This window comes from Melanotaenia boesemani, chromosome 4 (genome assembly GCF_017639745.1).
Source record: "Melanotaenia boesemani isolate fMelBoe1 chromosome 4, fMelBoe1.pri, whole genome shotgun sequence".
In the NCBI taxonomy this organism is placed as follows: Eukaryota; Metazoa; Chordata; class Actinopteri; order Atheriniformes; family Melanotaeniidae; genus Melanotaenia; species Melanotaenia boesemani.
In genome coordinates, this window is record NC_055685.1 from 9,352,996 (window position 1) to 9,380,695 (window position 27,700).

The window sequence follows — 27,700 nt, forward strand, 5'->3', positions numbered from 1 at the left end:
GTTGTAAAAGAAATTTGATTGCTTTAAAAAGGCATTCAAACTTACCAGGGAAAAACACATCACACATCACATTCATCTGAAAACCTGACAACAGAGTGGGAGAAGGAGCTCATTTTTCTCCATAATAGTGATCTATGTCTCATAGTTTTTTTTTTGGTTTGTGTGTGTGTGTGTTTAATAGCACTGTACTTAAAATCTCAAGTGCAGATTTATAGTAAAGACGCCACATAAACACAGGCAAACATTAACTACGTCCCTGAGAGACTGAACTTTTACAAGAGACTTGAAGTTGGCTTAAGTGTGAAGCAGAAAAAATACAATTATTCTGTGTAGTTTGGCTGTTGAACTCTGTGGATGCAGACAGACCAATGCAACCTTTGTGATTCTGTTTGCCTCCCTGTACGTGAGTGTGTATATATGCATAACCCTGTCTCTTTAAATCTGTATATTTACAATAGTGTGTGTGTGTGTGTGCGTGTGCAGAGTCATGCAGAAAAATGTGATATTCCGGCAGTATTTGCTGCCTGCCAGATTCCAACACCCCTGGACCAGAAATACTTCTGTTATGTTTCTGTGAGTGTTTGCCTCACAGCAGGGTTAGCAGGAGGTGAGTTTTGCAGGGACAGCAGCAGTAAATAGTGCAGCGTTGCAAGAATCTCATTGCTCCATTAAGTATATTAATAGTTTCAAAGAAACACTGGCGTGGGATGACTTGTCAGATATGCAAAGTTCTCCATGAGGCGCCTTCGGATTACAGAAACTGTTTCAAAGTTGTTTTAACTTTTCATAGTAAATAGCAGCTTGGCAGCATTAGAGAATGAGAGGGGGGCCTCATAAAGAAGATGGAGCATGACAGAAATTTGATCTGCATTTATGTCCATAATAGAGTTCTTAAAGTTTATGTGTTAATAACCAGTTAAGAGAATCTCACTAACACTGTTACTGTGCTGTTAACAAAGGTATACTTAAAATTCCCTCTATTTCAGCTTAGGGTGACAACTCAGTGTTTGCTAACCATCGTGCAAATCAGGAAGATGAAATCCCTCTCTAGTCTTTCAATCTGTGCATTTTCATTCTCACCAGAGCATGTCCAGCTGCGTTAATGCAAAATATATTCATGCTACACAACTGAACAGATTGTAGATTTTTTAAGTTTTACTTTGGGGCATATTTTACTGTATATTTGTAGGTATCCATCTGCATCTCCACAGTATAAGGCAAAGCTAGCCAGCATCAGCACCAACAGAACCAAAAGCAGCCAACACTTTCCTCTTAGACTGCGCCTGAATGTAAACAAACACAATTTGTAGACAGACGTTTGGAAAGCAAGTCTTTAGTTCAGCTCTAGCCCATCACATTCAGCTCAACAGTAAGCAAAACTTAAGGATTCACAAACAAAAGTAATTTAAATCACAAATGCATTTCATAAAGCACGAAGAAAGTTTCTAATGCACTCAAAATAAATAAATGGAAAAAAAAGAACCAACCTTTTTTTGCAGGAGATCAACTAGTTTCTGTCGAGGACATTTTGTCATGATGAAGTCACATAAGCCAAAGTCTTGCCACTGAGTGTGTTCCCTTACTCACACAGTCAGCGTGCCTCCCTGCCAGATTGTTTATCCCAGACTGCACAACCTTATTTAAAACCAGGACTAAAGGATTACAGTCCAATCCAAGACCCTCACCATACACCTCCCCCATCTTTCACTCTCACCCTCTTCCAAAATACCCCTCAAATAGCCCTCCTGTCACCCTCCTTGCTCCACCCCACAACACAACACCCCCTCGCCCTACATTCATCCCTCACTTTCTCCTTTTGCTTTTTCTCTGCAAAGTAAACATGCAAGCTTTCTCATTAGGAAAAGAGATCATTAAATGTGACTGTTATCGCGTTTCACGCAATCCACAGATGCAGACAGCTATACATAAGTGGACCCCGTACATGCAAACACTTCCCTCGCTCCACCTTGCAGCACCACCAGCTTCATAGCTGAGTGAACATGCTCTGAAGTCAACAGTCTGGCTGCTGGGGAGGAGATGCAGAGGGTCACACATACTCAACAATGGGTCTCTGATGGTAATTTCATGCTGCATTTAGCTAGTCGCTTCACTCCAATAAGTGATCATTTCCTTCCGATGCAGGTCCACTCCTACAAGGACACTGTAAGATAAAAAACAATTCTCCACCCAATCTTAAAAGTAAGATTGGTACATTAAATATTAACTACAAGAGGAATACCAAAATCAGCTCTTATTTTAGAGGTAAAATAAATCATTCTTCTTATGAAATGGTCAGAAATCTTCAAGAAATGGCCACAAGAAGTTCAGTTACACAGATATGTTTAAAACCACTGATTAAACTCTGCTCATTAGCATTGACTTTGTTACATTAGCTTTTCTTCACATTTTTATCCACATTTGAATGAATTTACTGGATCATGAAATATTTTCTAATGCAAATTTTGGATTAACTTACAGCTCCACTCATGACTGTGTTGTTGTTTTTGCTCCATAAAGCCTGTTATGCAAACAGCAAAGGGGGTGTGATTCAAATCCGTCAGCTTGAAATAAGCACACATTCACATGCACACACAGATGAATCCTGGTGCAGACATAATGCCAAAAAAATATTCACAATCAGTGATATTAGTTGCTTCCTAGCAGCCTTTCAGTGTGAAGGAGAAAACGGGAGGGGAGTGGAGAGTAAAGAATTGGTGGTGGTGGTGGTGGTGGTGGGAGGGGGTGGTGTAGCGAGGGGGTCCAGATTAGGCACAATGCAAGGCTTTTTGTCTTCAGCCTCACTTTCATAAAGCTGAATATTAAGAAAGAGCAGGGTATGCAGCTTGTGAGGGTCAGTGAGTTTTTCTGAGAGTTCACATTTACATAGAGAGCCTGGAGACATGAAGCAGCCCAGGCAAACAGTGGAAAATCTGCTCAACACAACTTATAGATGATGAAATGTAGCCTCATATCAAGTGGCTGAGCCAACCAACCAACAAAGCAGTAGCTCTCTCCTCTATGATTCAGAGTGTCACTGCAGAATGCTGATTACATTAACCCATTACATCTCTTAAAACCAAAAGAAAGAAAAAGAAGCTTGAAAATATGGTGGAAGGCCTCTTTCAGGTCAGGGATGAGATCCTGCCTCAAGTGTATTGGTGCAGCATCAGCAGTGAGGCAAACTCTGCATCCGTCTGTTGTGGTGATGAGGAGTTGAACCGAAAGGCAAAGCTCTCGATTTACTGGTCCATCTAATGTTCCTACCCTCATCTATGGTCACAAGATGTTGTTATTGGACGAAAGAACCAGATTTCAGATACAAACATCAGAAATAAGTTTCCTCCGCAGGGTGTGTGGGCTCTCCCATAGAGATTGGGTGAGAAGCTCAGTCATCTCGGATAAGTTACCAACCTCAGTTAAATGAATAGTTGCCTTTTTATTTGCTACTTCCAGACAAGCACAAGTAAATTAACCCCCTTAAAATCCTGCACTTTTTTTTGCCTAAAACTGTTTTTTATGGATAAAAGACTTGGTGTGGACCAACAATTTTACTGGACAACCTTTATGGATTCTTGCTGATGAACAGGACTGTACTGTAGTACAATATGGCTTCAAAGATAAACTGCATTTTCAGCTCTTCTAAAATAAGTTCTTACTGAATCTATAGTTATTATTGTAGCCTGTAATGGTATAAATCATTCAAATCTCAAGAATCTTAGCTTTCCAACGGTGTGTAACATTTGTAGGTAATTGGAAGGTTGACTGAGTAAAACACATTTATTTTTAAAGTCCCGCCAATGGGACATTTGGTACCAATAGATTCATTGAGGCTGCATTATACTTAGAGGAAGCTCTGCTTTTCTTTTTGTTTCACAGCTGACCAGTATGTGCAACTGTATTAGAGGAATGCAGTCATTGTTAATACACCTGAAATGGCAGGATTTAGCCTCCCGCAAAGTATACAACTGTTGCTGCACACTCAAGTCTTCATTCATGGCGTTTGACTGCACCACAGACTCACACCCTGCAGGAGAGAACTGATGCAATTAATGCACATTCAAGCTTTTGTACAAGATTACTTAGTGTCAAGGCAGCAACATAGGAGTCAGTCACCAATTAGCTCTCAGACTCTATTGTTTAATATGGAGCTGCCAGTACATAAAACCAGTTAGGGCAAGGATGCTGCACACTCTACAATACTACCAGAAACAAGGATCCAGACATAAGTTATTTATTATGCAATAAAATGCTGATTAGATTTCAATGGACATTCAATATTCAAGTTTTTTATTTATTTTCATATACAATTTTGGGATTTCACATTTGCTTTTTTATTTAAACATTTAATTAATTGTTTTACAAAATTGTTTTGTGGTTTTTGTACTCTAGTTATCAAACAAGAATCAGTTTATGTGGAGAATGTGATATGAATATGACAGGCAGAACTCTGTCTCGTATTTAATAAAGCAAGCATACTATGAAACAAATTGACAGGGCAGGAAATTGAAGTTTTATCCCTATAGGGTCATCTAATTTCACACTAGAAAATAATTCCATCTCGCAGGTTCATTCAGTAACAAGCATGAAGTATTCATTCTGTGTGACTCGTCTCATGGGGATGCACCAGCACTCAGGGGCTTTAACCTACTGTTAAAGCTCCTCTCTTTTAGCTGTTACACTGTTAGAAAAAATGTTACTGAAGTTGTGAAGAACTCTACAAGTTACATGATGTCAACAAAAGACAAGAAATAACAAAAAAACCTGAATGCATACAAAAATGGCTTAATTTAAGAAGTCAGAGAGAATGGTGCCACGTTTAATAATACTATCCTTCAGGTTTTGGTCCTAGAGAAGGCTATGAATCAGCAAAGAAACACATTCTGGTCGAGGATATGTGTTTCATTACATCTCTGCAGAACACTCAACAATATCTATGATTATGCAAAGACATGCTGATTAAAACTTTAAACAGGAAGCCAGCATAGCATCACACATAAAGATGAAGGATTGTGACTCTGGATACTTTCCATAACACCATCTTGTTTGTATTCACAGATGAGTAATTTTTAAACCAGGGTTGTATGAGTAATTTAAATGTGATTGTTGGTTTCATTACACATATAATTTCCTATATGACGTGAAAGCAAACTACAAAAGAGAGAAACTGACAGAAGCTGACGTTGCAGCTCAATTAATAAATTTGCAGGTTGTTTACTCTGTTACTGATTTAATTAATAAAAAATGTACATCTATGAGGTCCAGAAGAAGGGATCAAAATCTCTGATTAGCACATGAAAAATTAAAGCCATCCAGTCTCTAATAGAGAGGTGCATGTATGGTGGCTTGTTTATAGCTGTGAAGGGAAACAGTGGCAGGCAATTAGGAGCATGTGCGATGACCAGTTAATCAGTCAGCACAGATTATTCAGGGTTTTTGAGGGCCAGGCAAACACACACGTGTTTGTAACTAAACTTTATTCTCTTTTGGCAAATTCAGGCTTCTACAATATTCAGTTTCTATGGAGCTAAGCTTGTATTAAAACTAATAAAAAGGTGTAAGGGCAATCATGGCAGATTTTTTTTTACTTACTTTTAGACAGGCATATTGGAATTTGTGCAGGTTGTAGAAGCTGCAGCATTTGCATGAGAAATGCAAACAAAATGCAGCTTCCTATGAAAATAGTATCTGTCATTAAAATTCACACAGCCCATCAGTGCAGCCAAGCAGCATCTTTTATTCTCCCCTTGCACTGTCCTTGTGTTTATCCTTTGGCTATGAAGCAAGAGTATTTTTTAAAAAAAGAATGAGAAATCAGCTCCAACTTGGTGCTAGCTGAAAATTGGAGTCAACTCACAATTACTCCTCAAAGTGTAATCAGTGAACACTCACAGGATAGAGAAGGGCAATTTTTGAGGTTGCACCTTCAGTTTAGGTAAGAGAGGTGCCTACATGTGCATGAAAAAGAAACCAAACATAAATATGTTGCATGCTTATCTGTGTGAACATAAACAATTATGCAAAAACAAAAAAACAACAACAAAAAACAAACAAACAAACAAACAACACAAAACACCCTCTTAATTCAGTTCAAGCAGGTTTAAACGCTTAGGCATGTAATTTTAGGTTCAGTTCTGAATTTCCTGCATCACGTCTTAACAGGATGTACCATCTTGGCTACCACTGCTAGAAACCTAACCTGCTCCTGAGAAAAATAAATAAAAATATCAGTCAAAGCAATTTTGGTTTGGTTATTTATCTGGTTGTTACTCTGACACATACTCTCACTTAAAGATTTCTGCAGGCCAAGCACACATCTCCATGGGAACGAGACTCCTCAAATGGCAATGGGCTACCTCATTACACTTCAAAAACTGTCCAGAAACAGCTTGACCTGGCTTTAAAAAAATCTCTATAGATCCCAACAAAAAGGAGCAAATGCAGGATGTACAAAGAACAAGCTTGATCCTTTGCAAAATCCCACAAGGATCAGTGGGTCCAAGCAGTTTTTAATGGCACAAGGAGGCCCTGGACAACATTAGGCAGGTGATATTGATGTTACAGCTCATTAGAATATGTTCACACATATAAAAGAAGCCATACGGTCCACTTCCCTTTGCTTCTACAGTACTGTTTTGGCGTGGAGTTCTGATAAAAAGCCAACCTTGTTAAAGCTCATTAGTCTCCCTGCTAATTACACTGAAGCACCAGGGAGGACGAGCAAAACCAGGGGCCCCTAATTTACTGTCCATCACTCACACAGGCTATAATGAAAAAAAAACACTCATGCACACACATGCAGCTTGTCATGTTAATCAGGCTTTTCATGTGTCCTTGACACCAGAGAGGGAGTTCCTTATGTGATATCATTCTTGTCTCCATGGCTGTCTCCTTTTTTTCGCTCATGTAGATGCACATTCTTTTCTCACAGAGGAAAAAGTACATTATCGCTGCCACTGGCCGCTGCAAACTGGAAGGCGCTCTGTGGAATTGGGACCTATCACCGACCCCACTGCCAGAGCCCAGAATTGGCATCATTTAAAAACGAGTTCAGGTTGAGTGAAGATGACAGTTTGAATGGGAGGGGCGGGGCAGCAATCATAAGCTGCAGAGCCAAATACAGACCAACAGCTGACATAATTCCAAAGAGCAAAGACAAAACAGAGAAATAATAGAAACGGATGGAAATCTTGATGTTGTTAGTTTTATTTATGCAAAGAGAAAATAAATTCAAAGTGCTATTCTCCCTCCTAACTGCAACAAACTAGATAAACAGCTATTAAACGTTCCCATGCTGCGTCCCTGAAAGATGCAAGAGTAACTTTATTTCTCACTGCTTACAGGAAATAAACAATAAGGTTCATCATTGCTTACATTTCTCATTGCTTGTTTGAAATGCAAACTCTAACTACTGTTTATGAACAATTCTTGTAAAATCTCAAAGCCAAGCTCTGAAACACAACAAATGAAATGTTGGGAAAATTGCCAGTCTGGGATTAATAAAATAAATCTGATTCTGATTTTAGAATTTTTCAGGTGAACAACAAAATTCAACTACTCACACTTGTTGAACAGGAAGACTGTTGAACTTTTCTTTTTATATTTAAAGAAGATCTTCTTCTATCTGTTTATCGCTGATGAAAGCATGAAGCACATCGATCTGTTGGTTTTTAATATGTTTGTAGTTTTGCCTGATTGTTCTGAGCCTTGTTTCAACGTAACTGTTAAATCTGTGAGATTTTAATAAATGTGTAACTGAAGAAAGAGTATAAGAAAGATGCAGTGGTCTAAGTTTAATTCTGGGTCTGTTTTTTTGTTGTTGTTTGTTTTGTTTTTTTTTTTTTTTTAGCTTTGAGCTACCTCCAAATGTGTCACTTTTGGCTCTACAAAGATTCCTGGTTTGGAAATATAAAATAAAAAGTGTGTATGATATTTTCTTTGCTAAATGAAAATTAATTTTATTGCTTAAGCTTAACCAAGCGCTATCTGTGCTAAGGTATTAAAATAAAGACTAAAAACAAAATGGGAAAATGGCTGTCCCGCGACTGGACTCCAACACAAGTCTCATACTTTGGAGTCGAGTATCTCTACCCCTCCACCTCTCCAACCTCTTTATGGAATAGATTTTTTTTGTTTATAATACACCACTGCAGGACATTTTCCTATTGCTGTTTCCTGTTGCTGCAACCAGTACATCGCCCACCATAAAAGAAGAAATGGTAAAAGGTATCCTGCACATTAAAAACGATGCAAAGAGCTCTTGACCAAGTACCAGCATGTGCCAAGCTGAATATGTTGTTTCTTCCTGCTCAAGGTCAAGCAAGGTCAATTAAAACCAAACTATCTAAAGCTGCATCTTTTTGCTTTGAACAATAATACGATGAAGAAACTTTGATGTTGCAATTTCTTCATGGCCATGCAAAAGTTTAGTTAAATAAATATAAATAAATAAATACTTTTTAATGTGAATCATTAAAGAAATAGAAGATAAATGGACCTATAAAAGACTGAAGTTAAAAATGAAATATTCTTCTCAACAGTCCAAGGATCATTACATCCATCAAACTTATATAACTGTACAAAATTAATAAGTTTTTGGTAATTTTCTATCAAAAACTGGTGGAGAAAACTTAAAACTATAAGAACAAGTTGCACACTTCAACTTGGACACTGGTATGATGCAGGGTTTGGTTTCCTTGGCAATCTGCTAATGGTCACATGACCACCAGCTTGTGACATAGGTTTGCACCTGCCCGATAGGGATGATTGGCCATCAGAGTCTCTAACTCAAAAACTAATGCACACAATCCTTGTTAAAAATAATAATAATAAAAAAATAAAATGGCTTGGCAGAGGTCTGCGCTTTCTGAGTGCTTCTAGTTAGTGAATTATTTTCAGTTTGTACCACTCAAGCTAAATAAACACACAGATCTTAATTAGCTTTTAGAGCTACGGACTGTTGTCAATCACTTGAAAGGGAAAACAGGAGATGCAAAACTGCAAATACTCCTCAAACCTCCTCCCAACAATCAGCAGCTGTCTGCTCCTCTAAGCAGCTGCTGAGCACTCATTAAAACGACTCAGTCCCTCAAGGCAGGAGAGGGCTAAACAAAGATAGTAAAAAGTTTAAAGATGTTTTCTCAGTTCATAAAGAAAAAGCAAGTTAGTTTGACAGAGTGGGAAAAGTTTTCAAAGGAAATGCTGGTAGAATTCTGAAAAAGGCAATCAAACTATTTTCCTTGAAAAAGAGCTTCGAGAAGACAGTGGTGGTAGTGGTGGTTCAGCTTCACCAAAAAACTAGCCAGCTTCACCATTGTAAATTCTGATAAATTAAAACATAAATTAACATTCAGGGAAGCTTTAACCAGCTAAGATCAACCCATCAATCTGTTTTTTTAGATATGTTTAATCCAATTCAGGGTCTCAGGGTCTGGAGCCTGCCCCAGCTGCTATCAGGCAAGAGGTAGAGCCTCTGAGCCTGGACAGATTGCTATTCCACCACAGCTGGAGAACAATCAAGCACACTCAGCCCTAGGGTGAATTTGGAATTTGTGATTAACCAATCATGAATGATTTTTGACTGTGAAAGAAAGATGGAATCCCTTGAACCAGGAACGTACTTGCTGTGAGATTAACCATCACATCACTGTACAGCTCACCTGCTAAGATTCTAAGAAAGAAATCCACTTCAAAATGCCACTGTGGATGTGAATGATCTGCACCAGCTTTATTAAACAGCAACCACTGGGTGGTGGTGAGAAAAACCTAAAGATCTTTACATGACTGCTTCATAAACTAGTGGGTGATATTAAAGTGGCTACATGCATCTCATTTAATTAGCCTTTATATGTTATCCTTTTCACCCTTTAATGAACATCTATCAACATATTATTTATTAAGAGAATTAACATGTGGTATGTAAAGCATATAAAGCCTCGTTGACAGTCAAAAGCACACATAAGACCACACTGTAAGAAAAGAAATGCCTAGTTCACAGTCAGTCTGAGGTGAACAGGTTCAATTTCTACCACAACCAGGAGCTGAGCTGACAGCTTCCAGCTCAAATGGGACCAGTCGGTTGGTTGTTTCATTTATCCCAGAGAAACAAATATATTATATTGCTAAAAGTATTGAGACAACCCTCCAACTCACTGAATTCAGGTGCTCTAATCACAGTCCATGAAGACCTGGAAGAGTGAGTTTGCTTTGAAGAAACTTGACTGGCCTGTACAGAGTCCTGACCTCAACCCTTTGGGGTGACTTACAGCTCCAGGACTTGTTATTCAACATCAGTGCCTCCCATTTTCTTCTGGAAAAATGGTAAAATATTTCACAAACATACTCCTAACACTTAGTTAATGCCTTTGTAGAACAGGTAAAGCTGTTATAGCTGCAAAGCGTGGGCCAACTAAAGATCAATACTATGGATAAAAAATGGGATGTAATTAAAGTTAATGTGTGTGTGTAAGGCAGACATCACAATATATTTTTGGTAATATAGTGGACTTAAGTTTTTCAGAGAACTATTAAGTGCAAAAGATGGAGAAGATGAAAGGAACGCGACAGAAACATAAAGTACTAATTCAGGGGAAATGTGACCTGATGATGCTCTGCTTGTGTATGCACCTTAGCATACAACCCTTTTGTCTGCACTGATGAAAAACAATCAATTTACATCAGCTGTGATGACACTGAGGCAGAGTGATTTTCTTCAGTTTTGCGGTAACTGAGACGTTCTTCTTCTTCTCCATTTCCTTATCACCAAAGCATTCAACCGGAAAAACATTCCCACCACAGATAAACACAGATAGGCTCATCCAATCATTCTCTGTCCCATCCCGGTGAGATCTGGTGTCACTTGACAGCTGAGTGACAACAGCAGAGTGAGGCAGGTCGCAGGTAGGAATTTATGTGGTGAACCATCATGGATTCAGACCATTAATTACTCAGACACTACCTGGCTGTCATGGAGGATTCCACTAGAAAAGGTCAGACGTCTGGCTCGCATAAAGACTAGCTCACCATGCATGTCACTGCCCCCGCCGGCCCAGCCAGTGTTCTGCCCACGTCGTCACACTTCAGAGACATGACTAATGCCTCGACAATACTTCTAATAGCCCCCAAAATGTCACAGCAGTGTCCATTAATGCAGCTATAAACAACACCTAGAACCAAAGACTAAGGGAGGGGGACTAGGGAGAAGATCCAGTATGAAGAGAGATGGAGTTAAAAACAAAGAGAAGAAAGCAAGAGAGGAAACTTGGGCTGTTTTCACACCTGAAAGTCCACCTCAAGATTCATATTTTGTTTGATCCAGCTTGATTTGGTTTCATGGCTAGTTTTTGTTTGTCCTCATCATCATGTGAAACCTGTCCTATTACCAACAAACAAGGAGATGAAGACCGCCAGCACTCCTACAGGCCTCAGAAACATTTCAGGAAATGACTGCTGAGGTGACTAGCAGTCTGTTTCAGAAGATAAAACAATCCAGTGAATGGTCCCAAAGTCAAAACCATCCTAAAATGTTTCATGCCAGAAATGAACCAAACTATGGATCACTTTGACCCAGAATGAGACAATGTCTTTTCAGCTGTTTGGTTCAAATCGTGGTTATAGAGATTTTTCACACCTGGAATTTTTGTGCAAATGTAAAGTCCAAAAGATGTCGGTGTAAATCAAAACACAAGCACATTAATTAATTAAAAACATCAATAATAAGAAGCAAATTTTTTAAAAAAGACAGGGTGAAAGAGTGGGATTACACCAGACAACATTATACCTGTGTATGGCATTGTAAAGAACAATGTTACTGAATTCTAAAAAAAATATCCACAATTTACTTGTTATGAAACAAACAGCACAAGCATCAGGGTTAAAAAAAAACTTTTGGTGAAGCCATTGACTGGGCATAAAGTCATTGAAGTAATAGTATGAGATGGCCAGATCAACAAGCTAAAAGAGGACTGCTCTCTATTGTGACCCATTTTCATTAAACATCACCACCTCTCTGCTTTCTTCCCTTGTTAATCATGTTTGAGTACAAGCTTTTTTATTTCCTGGGAAACTGGTGAAAGACCGAGTGGCCAAATGCTGCACAAATGCCACCCAGACAAAAAATAAGTTAATTCTTTATTTTCCTGCTTTTTGGTTTTGTGTGTGCGAAACCAAGGGTTACTATAGGACACTATAGGAGAGGACACCCAAGCTACCTTTTCTCTGAAAGTAAAATACACAGAAATAAAAAAAAAGAGATGGAGACTTAACACAAGGAAGTGTGGGTTATTGGCTCATGGGGAGCAAAATCAGATAGAGCTTCACACACGCTCATTTCTTACACAGCGATGTTTCCTTCAATAAATACATTAGCCTGATGTTTTGTGTTATGTGTTTAATCAGGTTTTCTTCCACTGCTTTTAGGACTTGTGAATATTTGATTATGTTGTAGGCAGTAGTCATAAGAAAACAAATTATAAAAGCTAACACTGACACATTCTCACAAAAAAACAGCATTATTCACCTCATAAAAGAGTTTTTAAGGTAGTTTTATGTATCTGACTACTACAGCACATGTACTTTCATGTGAAGTACAGTAGGTTGATGTAGGAGGAAATTTTAAAAGTAGGTCAATACAACCTGAAATGACCAACAACTTACAGCATATGACACTGTCAATATTTGTTTAAGAAGATCTGAGCTAAAATGCAGAAACAATGTATGAAAATTAAATCTCTATAGTTTTTTTTTTTTAAGTCATGCGCTGCTAATCATATACTTGATTAAATTATCTTCAGCATATTTGAGCAACTCCATGAAAACAGAAATTCTGGCTGTTTGCTGGTTTCAGGAATTCTGGGATGTTGACACAATGCCGAGGAGGAAAGACATCATTAGAGAAGCAACTATGGCTGAGCATTAAAGGCCCCATATTAAAAAAATTTCAACAATTTCATGTGGGTTTCAGAGGTCCAAAAACATTGTTTTTAAAATGTATTACCCCAAATTCAACCTTGGTCCTTAATTTTAGCCATTCCAAAGGCAGCTCTAGTGAGCTCTATTGGGAACGGGCTGTCCATGCCTACTCCACACCCCTTTCTGGGAGAGGGTCCGGTTTTTGCTGGCGCCTGCTCAGTGATTTTAGAGGGCTCAGCTAGCTGGGGGGGACTAGGTCAGTGGCAGTATTTATTGCTGGGAGGAGTGATTATTTCCCATTGTGAGGTCACAAAGGGAAAGATCTCAGACTTGTGCATTTGAGCACGCATTCACTAATAAGTGAAGCAAGCATGTGAGAAAGGTGACAGAATGTTCTCATTTTAGGGCCTCATACACAGGCTATGACGACACATACGACTGTTAGAAAACCTTTAGAAAGTGAATTTAGCATAATATGGGATCGTTAATTTGTGAAGTTCATGTATGGGTATCATTACTAATGTATGGATGATGTGGTGGGCTGGAGGAGAAGCATCAGCTCCAGGGATTCCAGGGAGTTTATTTGAGGGACAGCGGAGCTCTAACTCAAACAGACTGCTGCAGCTCGCTGTCATTAAGAGAGGTTCAGGAAATCTTTTCTTCCTTTCATAATAACTCCTCCATGTGTGAGAGGTGATCATCATCTCTGCATTTTACCCATACATAACCAACAATCCATAATCATATTTGTATATAGTCTGTGTGTATAGCCATTTTATTTATTTGTGTTTTATGGGCTTCTCGTATATATTTGAACTTATTTTCTATATGTTTACATTTTTTCTTATATATCTGTTCTTTATTTTAATCTGATGGCTGTAACAGAAAAAAATCCCTCATGGGATTAATAAAGTACTTATCTGTCTGAAGGGTTATAAGGCAATTTTCAAACAGTTCAGTATTCGTCAGTTAGAAATGTTAAAAATCATGAAAGTACAATAAGAAAAGGACTGAACAAATATGGTTTGTTTTGAAGTTTGTCTGCAAGAAATACTCTGATTTCTATAAAGAACTTAAACTTAAAGAACCACATGACTTCTGGAAGAATGTCCTTTCGATAGATGAGGCCAAAGTGGAGATAGGGCTGGGTTACAATCATTAATTTCCTGAATTGATTTGATTCACATCAGCATATTTCGATGAGATTTTATTTAAATCTGATTCGATATCAATTCATTTACAGCTTATTGTGTGACAACACCTATTTTTCTTGATTATTAAAGACATTCTGAGATGACAAATTTTTTATAAACGACTGAGCTCATTTACATGACTCTCAAAATCAGTTATGTGGGAGTATTCTGATAAGTGTAATAATCTGATCTGACACCTCTACATGCATTTCTGAAATTTCACAATAATGCAAACCGTTTTTCTCCCGATTCACAGTCAGAAATGCTGTGATGAAAAAAACCACCGAGGAGACAAAGTTCAACTTTGCAGAGCGTTTCTTTCAGTCGATATAAATATTCTTAAAGTTCAGATCTCAGATATTGTGTTGATGTTAATAGAACTTGGAAACAATATTGGATCCATTTTAAAGCATAATAGGACTCAGAAATTACTACAATCATGGTAGATTCATCTTGTTCAGTTGTGCATGCTGTGATGGCCATGGTGCTATCAGCGTAACACCGGAGCAGGAGAAATACTCCAGCTGCTCCTCACTGGAGCAAGAATACTACCATCTACACATCCCTGAGAGAATAAAAAATGAATAATAAAAAAACTCATTTCTTTGTCTGATTTTCAGCTGGTTGACCTGTTTTCTGACACATGCTCTCTGTCCACTGACAGAAATCACCTGCTAAATACTTTCAAGGTGAATGTAATCCACACTGGTGAATTAAAAACCTGAATTTGGCATTATTTTGATAAGAGAAGGTTTTTGATGGAAGCAACAACAAGTTGTGTATACACTACCAGTCAAAAGCTTGGACACACTTTCCCATTAGATTTAATGAGAAAGTGTGTCCAAACTTTTGACTTTTTGGTACTGTATATGCTAAAATCTCACCAAGGCTTGTTAAGTCACGCAAGAGTAAAGAGGATATTTAAAATAAATAATAAAAAAAATAATTATCTCCAAGTTTTGCAAACTGATGTCAGATTAATTCAATTTGAATGGATTCAATTTATTTTTTAAACCCAACACTAATGTCATAATACACAGCAACATGCTTTGTGAAAACTAAGCACAGCATATCAACACAAACACCTCATAACTGTTATGCACAGTGGTGGAAGCTGATGATTTGGGCTTATTTTTCTGACAGAACTTGGACACCTTGTTGTCAGGGAATTGACCCTGAATTCCAACATATACAAGAAATATTTAAGAGTCAAATTTGAGACCATCTGCCCAACATGTGTCATGCAGGTCAATGATCCCATGAACAGCAGCAGATCTACAACAGAATGGCTGAAAAAGACAAGAATCAAGGTGTTGCAATGGTTCAGTCAAAGTCCAGACATCAACTTGGCTGAAATGCTGTTGCAGAACTTCAGGAGAGCTGTGCATAACCAATGCCCACAAAGCTTAATAAATGAAGTAAATGAAGCAATTTTGTAAAATAGCAAAAACCTAAATCATTTCACAGCAATGTTTGCTGTTGTGTACTGCCTGTCGACCAAAACAAAGTTTGTCATGAGCCACGCTTTCCTCTACTTCTTCCCACAACCCCCAACTCGGCTTGTCTGCTAACAAATATGCAAAGTGCAAACACATTAAACAAAACAATATCACCATTTTATGGAACATGTTGAAGTAATTTATAATGTTTAGGTTGTTACATCCAGGAGAAGAGCTAGCTCAAAGTCAAATTGTAGCGCCTAAGGCTCTCACAGTGCTCTCCACTTTGGAAATACAAGCATAATCTGGGTTATGTCACTTTCTTTATCCGACAACTTCTTCGCCGATGACCGTAGTTTTTTTAGGATGTAATGTCGGATCCTGGTCGTCTGTAGATGAACGTTCCGTTCTCCACCATTTTGCTTCGAAAATATGTGCTGCCATTGTTCGCTTGCTATTGTCTTTTGTACGAAGGGAGGGCTGAGGGTTCCGAGAGGAGAAAGGAGGCAGCGATTTACATGAATATACATGAGCATACATGAAAGTGAGGCCGGACCGGCTGGTAAACACGAGGCTGTATGTCAACACAGAGAGATGGTGACAGACATCATGCTATACTCCAGATGAAATTACACCTGTAGTTCCTCACAAAGCAATTTTTTAATTCATTCAATCTAGAAATGATGAATTTCTGATTATTGCCCTTTTAAGGTAGTTGGCTATCTTTATTGGTGGGATAGCTCAGAAGGAGAAGGAGCAGTTGTCTGATAATCAGAAGGTTGGAGGCTCAATCCCAGACGACATGTTGAAGTGTCCTTGTTGTCTCCAATGTCTCCTTGGGCTGATTAATAGTCTATGGACTGATTCAAACTATAACACATAAAATAATTATTCTTAAAAATGTATATTTTGTAATATGTAAAATATGTTGCAAGAACTAAAGAAAGTTGCATGAGTGTGTTAGGTTACAGAAAAGAATCTGTGAAATGAGATCACCTCCATCCTGCACTGGAGCTGAAGTTCTCAGCAGATCTGCTGTTCCTACCTGGAAACACCAAACCCTCCTGCTGGTGATACAAAGTCTCATTATCAGCCTCAAAAACTGGAAATTTCAGGTGCAGTTTGCTCAGCAGTCTCTGTTGGTCAGAGTATCTTCTCTCGCCTCATTTCCTCTTTTAGCCTTTTTCCATTTTTGCTTTTCATTCTTTTATGTCCCCTTTTCTCCTCTCATCCTCAACACTGTTCTCACCTGTTGTCTGTGATGGGACATGCTCATTTTATTCCACAGGTAATTGCTTCTTCTCACATCTATGTATTCTCTGCTCCCTTCCTCAAGCCAACCAATTTATCCTCAATGCAGTCTTGCAACAAAACAGAAAAAGTCACATAAATGAAACTAAAAATAATTTAAACCACAATTTTATTCTCAGTACAACAAAGAAAACATATCAAATGTTAAAAGTAATTCCTTTTACTATTGAATAATGTTAAATTTCAGCTCTTTTTCTAATTTAATGGTAGCAACATGTCTCAAAATAGTTGGAAAACAGATCTTGTTCATTTAAGAAGAGTCTGTAAAAATCTGGGAACCATGAACATCAGTTTACAGACCTTTGGGAGAGGAATATAAAACTGCTCTAAAACCTGAAAATATCTTTCACCATTGATGGTGCCTTCCAGAAGTGCAATTTGCCAGTTAAACAGACACTTAAACATCCCCATAACTATCTGAAATGGTATTTTGAACTTGTTGGTAAATGGTAAACTTGTTGATAACAAGTTGAATGGACAGATTTCTCTTTAAAGGATGAAGTATCTGTGATTTGGAAAAGGTTTTTCAAATTTCCATTTCTCTGACCACTAATCAGTCAGCATTTCTGGGCATGTTCACATATGGCTTCTTCTATATGATAGATATGATAGACCTTTAAAGCTGGTCATTTTCATCATAATTGTTAGAGCCAACAGAAAATTGGAGTTGGAGTGGTATTACATATTGCAGTGTGGTGCCACCTTTGTTTTGTATGAGTTAAGGACCAGAGAGAGACAGGGTTAAAAAGATTGTCTTTTGTGTGCATAGTGCAAGAACCAAATGTTGTTACCTGGTAGGTTGGATTAAAAAAAAAGAGAGAGAGAACTTGTATATTAATAAATTAATCTGAAATAGAAATGTAACCATACACTTTAATTTGGTAAAATTCTGACCTCTTGTGGTTACAAAATCCACCTTTAACCTGTTTTAACCACTTTGCTGTGCCATTTCATGTGTTAATGGCACAATTAACTGTTTTCACAGACTTTTATTTTTGGGAGTTTCCAGGGCACATGCTGCAATTTCCACGACAGATTCATCCATGTTTTTATTTGCAGTGCCACCTGAGGACCTGATGATAAATGGCATTCAATATTGATTTTCAGGCGTGATCCTGGAGACTATGCCAGACAAAGAAATCTGACAACACGCAGCAAATATACATGAACCGATGCGAATCAAGAGTTACACACAACATGTCAACCTAATCAGGAACAATGATCAATATTTAGAATAAATAAATAAATCTATGTCAGTTCATTCAGCTCATATATCCAGCATGAATTTGATACAGTCCTGAACTGTGTGTGTGTTTCATGGTGCCTGCAGCTCATCAGCAGCCCCAGGTCACCTGTGTTACTTGACAGATTTGAAGTCTTCATTCATCTTATACACACACACACCCACAGTTGTGAGGCCCCCCAGAAACACACAACACACAAATTAGCACAGACCACCTCTGTTTCCTTGCCAACTGGCCTGTAACCAGGCAACGGTTGTCGGTGTGAACATGTGTTCAGTGGCTACATGCACATATACACACATGGACATGCAGGTGGGGTCAGATTTGTGGACAAGTGTCAGATTCTGAGTTATTACTTAAAATCCCTACACGTCTGATTCCTTACTGCTTCTTCATGGATTTTAAACTGAAGAAGAAATCTTAAGTGACCATGTTTATCTAAGGAAGCATATCCTTCAAAGATGAATAAATTTACTTCAAATATAAGAAAATTGGCTGTCAGTCTAAATAATGTCTGTGCATGTGTGCAGCCTAATAATGACAATAATCTCAGTAGTTATTTGACTGTATGTGCTGGAAACTTGGATCTACAGCTGATATGCTCAGTAACCTGTGCAAATCTGGTTTTAGCAAATCTGATGTAAATGTAGTTTCTACTGAGAAAGTAAAAATGCAGAACCAATGGTTTTCTGTGCAACCATACTACCCACTACTGTAAATAATACTGCTATCCTCTTTGTCATGCTGGTCTCGCCAACAGATTGATATTCATCGGCACTCTGCCTTGGCAAATAATCTTAATTAGAAAACTCACCTCCATACAACCACAAAGTGCCTAGAGTCGGCTTAATCCAAATTAAAGATATGTAGGCAATGCAGTATCAATTGATAAGGTGGCAGCATGTTCTGTCTCTCTCCCATCGACATCTTTACTAATTCCCACCACATCACAGCAGCTCGCCTTGCAGACAGCTGAGATCTATTACCCAACACCACACAAGAGGATAGCACACCCACTCTGTGTGTCTGATACATTCGGCACACACTCATACACACCTCAATTTCTTCTCCAAAAGCTTTGTCTGTAAGTTTAAAACTACATTCCCTTCTAGGTTTAATGCTATGTGAGACGCAGAGACTTAGTTCTCCAGGAGATGAGACGCAGACGTCATGAGGGTTTTGCTTTGGCAGGCACTGCAGTATCAAGCATAGGATGACATACGGTCCAGGACCCAGACATTATTACCTCCAAAGTCCTGAAGGGTTAGTTGTCTGCTAAAATTTACTGCTACAGTTAACTTGTAAATGCATCAACACATGCTCTCCAAGCAGTTCTGACTTGGCTCATCTTTTAGACAAAATGCTGAGCAAAGCAGAACACTTCTAAACTTTTGACAGTTACTTTAGCGGTTATGTAACATAACAAAGACCAAAACAGTGATACATAAAAGCACAATCTCATGTCACATTCTGTCATCCTATATCCCCAGATAAATGAGACCGACCTTTTGCAAATATTTTATGATTGTTTAATTGTGTTTACATGAGATAATTGTGCCATTTATCCAAATCTACCATGTGCAATTTTTCATTTAAAAGCCTAAAAAGATGGGCTTCTTTTGTAGTTTTTCCCTACAATCTTGGAAGAATGGGGGAAGTTAGTTAATTTGTTTGGTTGCATTTGCCATTTCTATCATTAAATGGCACAGTATACTGTACTGTATTGTATACTGGACCTTTAAGAATCAATGAATAAATCCATTCCTGTAATGCAGAGAACTGTGAATTTAAGTCTAAGCACTGGCACCCGAACTCATTTTGAACAGTCCCCTCACTCTGGAAACTTTTAAATCAAGCCTTAAAACACATTTTTACTTCTTGGCTTTTACCACAGCTTGAGAATTGTGTGGTCTACATTTGTCTTTTACTGTATTTTACCTTTATAATTTATCTTATTTTATCTTAGTCTTTTAATTATTTGAGTGTCTTTTAGATATATTTTAGTCTTTTTAATATATTTTTGTTTTTCCAAGTCTTTTGGAGTGCAGAATTTCTGGCTGTGTGTGTGTGTCTTTGTGTATCTATACGTAGACCATTTACGTCATATATGTGGAGCACCTCCTCCCTGAGCTGCTACCATACCGAGGAGGAGTTTGCACATCCTGAAGATCTTAGGAGCCATGTTGTCGTGGGCTTTATGCCCCTGGTAGGGTCACCCATGGCAAACAGGTTTCTAGGGGAGGGACCAGACAAAGCATGGCTCAACAGGCCCCTTTGATGAATGAAAACAATGGATCCTAGTTTCCCTTGCCCGGAAGTGGTTCACCGGGGCCCCCCTCTGGAGCCAGGCCTGGAGGTGGGGCATGGAGGCAAGTGCCTGGTGAATAGGCCTTTGCGCATGGGGTGCTCATGTGTGATGTGCAGGAGCTGAGCCAAAAGGCAACGCTCTCAATTTAAATCAAACTACATTACTACCCTGACCTATGGTCATAAGCTGTGGGTAGTGACCAAAAGAACGAGACTGCGAATACAAGCAGCTGAAATGAGTTTTCTCTGCAGGGTGGCTGGGCTCTCCCTTAGAGACAGGGTGAGAACCTTGGTTGCTGCTCTTTCGCATTGAGAGGAGCCAGATGAGGTGGCTCTGCCAGCTGGTTAGGATGCCTCATGAACGCCTCCCTAGTGAGGTGTTCCAGGCATGCTTCACTAGGAGGAGACCCCGGGGAAGATCCCGGACACACTGGATGGACTACATCTCTTGGCTGGCCTGGGAATGCCTCAGGAACCCCCTGGACAAGCTGGTGAATGTAGCCGGGGAGAGGAAAGTCTGGGCTTCCCTTCTTAGGCAGGTGCCCCACGACCCGACCCCGGATAAGCAGAAGAAAATGGATAGATGAATGGATTTACAGCACATTGGTAAACACATGTTGTTTTATAATGTTCTACATAAATAAAGTGGACTGGTACAATATGAACAGTTATGATATTCAGTGGCCCATCTCTTGGGTCAATAACTAGCCTGGATGCTTAAGCCTCATTCATCTTCCCTTTATGTAAGTAAGTAGGGACATCCGTGTCGAATGTTGTCAAATGCTTGTCAAATGCTTGCTGCTGACAACCTGCCTTTAGACCAATTTCCCACATCACGTTTAAAACCATCTTATGGTTTCTTTGAGTCTGAGCTTTTAAACATAGTAAATTACTCTCTTGAGACGGGCGTTTTTCCTTGCCACCTTTAAAATGGCAGTGGTAAGGCCTCTTCTGAAGAAGAGTAATTTAGATCCAAACATTCTTGATAATTACAGACCTGTATCCAACCTACTGTTTTTAAGTAAAATGACAGAAAAAACTGTTTTTATTAAATTGCATGAGTTTTTGAATAAACACAAGATTTTAGAAAAATATCAGTCTGGCTTTAGGACAAACCACGGTATCGAGACAGCCCTTTTCAAGATTGTTAATGACCTTAGACTCAACTTAGATTTACAGAAACTTTCTGTCCTGGTTCTCCTGGATCTTAGTGCCGCCTTTGATACAGTTCATCACTAGATTTTATTAGACAGACTCAGAAGTCTGGTGGGCCTCTCAGGTACTGTTCTTAAATGGTTTTATTCCTATCTCACAGATCGACAATTTTTTGTAAGTATGGAAACGTGCTCCTCAAGAATCCATGAAGTCAAATGTGGGGTTTCCCAAGGATTGATTATAGGCCCAATATTTTTTAATTTGTACATGGAGATGTCATCAGGAGACATGGCATTGATTTTTACAGCTATGCTGATGATACACAGCTTTACGTTGCTGTGTAAAACTGCTTTGTATGTGTGCGTATACATGTGTGTGTGTGTGACTGTGTAAAAGACTTTAATGAGTGTTTTTTTAATTAATTATTATGTAATCTACTTTGATGTGTGTATAGGCTTGTTTTATTTTAATATGCATGAATTGCTTTTTATCATGTAAAGCAGTTTGTGTTGCCTTCAGCATGAAAAGCGCTTTATAATTAAAGTTTGATTTGATTTGATTTGATTTGATTTGATTTGATTTGATTTGGATGTCAGACATTGCCACACATCCTTTACACTGACATGGTTGTTGGCCATACATCCACTGAAGCAGCTGTAGCTCAGGAGGAAGAGCAGACATCCACCAACTGTAAAGTTGATGGATCAATTCCAGGTTTCCCCTGACCCTACGCTGAAGTGTCCTTGGGCAGGCACTGAACCCCACGTGAATGAGATCATGATGATGTACATTCTCAGCAAGAGACATAAAATGAGGCAGCGCAGTAGACAGTGGCAGTCTATTAAATATTACATACATACATCTCAGTTTCTTCTACTTCAAAATACTACTATACTAACAATTTAAATCAGGCTCGATAGTAAAATGTGTAACGGAAAATCCAGTACATGGAAGTAATCCAGTGGTTTGCCAAGAACAATAAGACAACTAAAAAAGAAAGGAAATGGCTAACAATGTAAATAAAGTAATATTCAGTCAAGTGGCAGTAGTCAATAATATTTAAATAATATTTTAACATTACCAGATGCAGTCTTTACTCAGTCATTGTGACTAATTGCATTACGTTACACATTTTATTATTAAGCCTGATTTAGAATACACGCATGAGCTCTCTGCGCTCTAGTTTGTAGCACCGCCTCCTCCATGACAAAATTATTTCTTACACACATACTACAAGTTCTCATTCAAACTAGTGTCAGCATCTCATTTACAATATGATCAGCTCACACATACACATATATAACCCCTCACGTATAGTACTGTAATCACTGATAGGTATAGGGTGTCTTTTATGCATGTGGGGTTTTAGTCGTATGTACACTACCAGTCAAATGTTTGGACACAATTTGCCATTATATGAGAGTTTATTATATGAGTATGATTAAATTATTATAGTAGTATATGCATTATTTCATAGATGTGTGTGAAAGTTAATAATTAATTCCTTCCTATATGGCACCTCATAAATATCAGCTTAAAATAAACACATACTAGATAAACAGAATAGAAATAAAACAAAAAAGTAAATTATTCTAAAAATCATACAGAGCCCTTTTCACAACATTAGTTCAAGAAAAGACTGATGCACTTTTTTCAGATTTTGTTGCATGTGTTGAACTACATGGCCAAAATTATGAGGGGTGGCACTGTTGATTGGCCACTGATATACATCAGAATTGGCAAGAGCTCCACTGTCTCTTGGCTGAATCAGTGATCCCAGTTTGATGTTAGTAAGCCAACATGATATGACCTCCGTTTTGTTTAATATGTAACCTGCATAGAAAAACAGGCTACTAGACCCATTTATGTAGTTTGATAGAGGTCCGTGCCTGAGTGACATCACTTCCTGTCATGAAAAGATCGGAAAACTGCAAGACAAGACTAATTGAGACGGACACGAGGTTGGAGTCACAGACATAATTTGGCTGTGGCAAAACAGAGAAAGGACAGTGGCAGATTACAGACAGACAAAAGACTAATCGTGGTGGACAAGAGACAGGGTGGATAACGTCAGGCCGTGAGCTGAGAATTATTCCCCTTGTTATGTTGTCGTTGGAAACTCCAGTGAGTTAAAGGTCCCATATTATACACTTTATTCCCAATCTGAGACCATTCATTAATATCTAAATGAAATATTTCCGCCATGGTATGGACAAATCGACCCTCAGTTTGAGTGCAGCGGCTTCTCTTCACCTCCCTCTTTTTAGCAGCTTCAGAAATGTGCCGTTTATGGTGGGCGGAACCCTGGTGGAGCAGCTCAGCTGTTGGCTCCGCCCATCGCATCGCCCGTCATGAGGTGATTGACAGGTTAATATATTTTCAAGCTATCAGACTAATAAGGCCGAAACAATAAAATAACTGCCAGCTCTTACCTCTCCAGCTGTGTCACGGACAGTTGGTATTGAACCTGGCTTCAGCTTCAAACGGTTGGCGAAGCCTGCTTTCCATGCCCCCATGTTGTGGAAACAGTCCTCTTTGAAATGCTGGCCACAGACATGCAAAACCTTTGGAAGTTTTCCGGGTACATTTCCTCCAAAAATAAAATTAATCCACTCAGTCCTCGTGGGTTCAGTGGATGGAAGTAAAAAAACGTTTTCGTGTTCATTTATGCAGCCACAAACAGAACAGTGCTTCTGTCGCTTAGCCATGTCCGCTAACGAGGGTTGCCGAAGAGGGAAAAACACTGGGCGCTAGGTGATTTTTAGAGGGCGGGCTTTGAGAGCCGGTAGACGGGTCCATCGCTCTGTGGGGAGTGGTTATTGTCCCTTATGACGTCATAACGTACACGCTTTCAAACAAGCTCATTTCAGCGCTTACTTCCCTAGAGGTGGAGCAGGGGGGAGAGAGAGCGCCTGAAAGAGTTTCACACTTACGGGTCTCCTACACATGCGGGGGGACCAGTATGACTGTTCCAAAACCATTAAAAAGTGAATTTTGCATAATATGGGACCCTTAAAAATTGTTATGATAAATAATGATTAATTTCATTGTATGTATTACCATATTTGGTTATACATTTCATGCTGAGACTAAGAGAGAAGTTAATGAGATCTCGTGTAGAATTTGTGACAGAACCAGATAATCTTAGTCCTGCAATTCCTGTGTAGGTTGTTTTTTTTATTTGCTTCGGATGGTCTGAACTGTCAGAGTGATTAGATGATATGGATGGCGAGCCCAGCCCAGCGATTCTGAGGGCAGTCGGAGATGCGGTGTGGCCAGCCGTGTGACCTGCCCAGAAGATCTTGGATCGTCTCAACATTCAATTGAGTCCAGAAAAGAAGCATACACTATTTATCTACCCGGGTAGCAACTATAGTGGACATTGGTAAAGGTCGTGTACACAGGTATACACACAGAACTGAAACTATCAGCAAATTGAGCTCAAATTCAAGGGACTGATTTAATTATTTTTCTTTCACCTGTGGCGCCTTATTTTGTTTATTTCAAAGTTTAACAGAGCTGTAAAGAAAACATATATTTTTTTGTTACTGTGAAGAGCATTAAAGTGCTAACTGTTCTAACCAACACCGCTCCTTGTGAGTATATATTAGGTGTAACTCCTATAGGACCTAGAGCGATGTGAGTATCTTCACCAAGAGGTAGGATATAGGTGCTGCAAATACATAATTTTTTTCATCATGTATTTAAAGTTGAATGTAATTTAAATATGTCATTAGAATTACCAAAGGGACTTTTCCTGAAGCATCATGGCTGATTTTAGAAAGATTTAATGAACTCTGATCTCAATATTTTAGAATGAATATAAGAAAGAGCTCATCTGTGTTAATTTGATTGTGTCGGACAGAGCGTAATCTGGAGAAGGACACACTAGTTGATTGTTTGTGAGGGGGCAGGAGACAGAGTTAATAAGAAACCGGGAGCTGTACTGTCCCCAGGGTGTCTCAAAGAGCAGAAGGGTTTGCAACAGTCACTTGAATGCCCCTCAGCAGGCTCTCTAGCATGTGTTCAAATAAACACTTTACCCCCTGTCGAAGCTGGTGAAAGCATTCACACTGGATGTATGGAAATACAATCAAGCACACAAACATAAACACACAACAAACCACAAGCAAGACTCAGATCTGAAACACAATATAACAGCAGGGTCAGGAAAGCTCATGCCACAGCAGTTATAATGATCACAAACACACAACCCCATGCTCATTTTCCAAAGGATGTACAGAAGTCAAAATCCTTGTCTCACTTATGATGCTTAGAAAACTCATGGCAGGGCATCAGCATGTCAGATCAGAGACAAAGATGGAGACTGTGACCTTTTCTCCCAAACCACCCCTTTACATCGAGGTGAGAAACCCCTCATTAACAATGGGCCAAACCCTCCATCAAACACCCCTTCACTGCTCTGCACATTCAGCCGCTCTTCATGGAGAAAGACAGGGAACAAAAAGCAGAGAGAAACATTTGTTTAATGAGCCATCCCCTGGCTGTATTTTTCCCTCCCATTCAGTCTCTTCTCCTGCCTGAGGCCTGCCCTCAGGTCAACTCCCCCGACAACACCATCAAATCCCTGCACCACTGATGGCAGCAGTTCCATTCACCGTTGAGATTTATGATCACTAATAGCTGGCAAATGGACCAGTGGTTGGGCTGCCTTAGGGGGAGGCTCCAGACTTCAAATCTCTAAAAGAAAAGGGAAAGAAAGGGGGAGCTGCAAAAGGCTAGGGGTGAGGTGGGGGCTTATCAGCCTCTCAGAAACATTTTCAAGGTTGCCATCTGGGCCGGGTGGGACCTTTCAAGCCATCTTCCATAAGCCCTCGCCTACGAAAGAGGTTCACACTATAGACTACTGATATTTCACTTCCTGTGCTCTTTTGGGGCAACTTAGCAAATCAGGAGATTTTATTAATTAGCTACGATCAGGCGGTCAGCCAGTCAGCTGTTTCCTGAGCCTTGGCAGCAGAGAAACATCCAACTAAGGCGCCCTTTACTTCATAATCCTATTCCCATAATCCTCAGAGGGCAGAAAGCAAGAAACAATCCTCGCTCTCCATGACCAGTTCCCCTTTCCTTTAATAGTGAGGGAAGAAGGGAGTTCTTTCATACTGCATTACAGCAGAACAAAAGACAAAAAGCAACAGATATATTAATATGTAAAGTTATCATGTACCAGAAGGTCATTGAAAACCAGATGTCCAGTTCTAAAATTGAGTAAACAATCTCAGATAAACAACAGCACATGACACATTATTTGGTTAACAAAAACTAATCCAAAACACAAAGAGTGTTAAAAACTACTGCTTTCAGAAGAATAAAAGGAGTAAGTAGCATAGGTGCTGCTAATCAATTGCTACCATAATGAAATGATCATAATCTCTACGAAAGTTTGCAGTTTGCTGCTCTGGAGCAATCAAGTATGTATTAACACAATGCCAAGGAGGAAAGACATCAGCAAAGACTTTAAAAGTTGATAATCCTACAGCGAGAAAAATAATTATGAATAGACATTGCTGAAATCAGTTGCCAATCTTCTTAGCATGTTTACCCCAAATCCAGACTGTCCAGACAGATTAGAGAAATTTAAAAAAACTTTAAGAGCTAACTACCAGAAAAAAAAATAAGACACACTTTCCCATTAGATTCAATGAGAAAGTGTGCCCTAACTACCAGACAAAAGGTAGGACAAACTTTCCGTTTCGATTTAATGAGAAAGTGTGTCCAAACGTTTGACTGGTACTCTACATCTCAGATTCCACAGGCCTCAGTTAGCATGTTATCTAATATACCTAAAGGTACACTGGATGTGGTGCTCAAAAGTTTGCTGTTTTGTTTTGTTTTGTTTTTTTTTTTCTTTTTGGGATCTATGCAAACATGGCTATAAATCTTGTAAATAACAGGCTTCAAATTCAACCTCCAATCCTTAATATGGACATGCCAAGAGAAAATGAAAACATAAATTTCCTGCTAGGCTAGAAAAGGATTTAGGATAGATTTACAGACTGAGAATTTTCTATTCAAGCCTGTAAAAGGAATCCTCTTTATCATAACATCTTTTACTGTAGCACTACTTGCCCTGCCCTACAAGTCATCCTACTGTTTGTTCAGAAACCCCCAAATTGGTGCAATA

General features: G+C 39.0%; 1 protein-coding gene and 1 long non-coding RNA gene across 4 annotated transcripts in view; one reads left to right on the forward strand and one right to left on the reverse strand.

Annotated features, from left to right (window-relative positions):
- The window catches only part of rhbdl3 (rhomboid, veinlet-like 3 (Drosophila)), an 86,589-nt gene that overhangs the window by 35,266 nt on the left and 23,623 nt on the right, over nt 1–27,700 (reverse strand). The window contains exon 1 of one of the 3 annotated variants that reach the window (XM_041982999.1): nt 1,488–1,613. The exons of the other annotated variants lie outside the window; for them this stretch is intronic. Within the exon in view, the coding sequence (XP_041838933.1) occupies nt 1,488–1,535 (48 nt within the window). The 5' untranslated portion in view covers nt 1,536–1,613. Of the gene's footprint in view, nt 1–1,487; nt 1,614–27,700 lie in introns of those variants that run through there. 3 annotated transcript variants of the gene reach the window in all.
- LOC121638294 lies at nt 992–13,381 on the forward strand. The gene is made up of 3 exons (XR_006010004.1): nt 992–1,003; nt 9,995–10,004; nt 13,250–13,381. It is a non-coding gene; the product is annotated as an uncharacterized LOC121638294 (long non-coding RNA).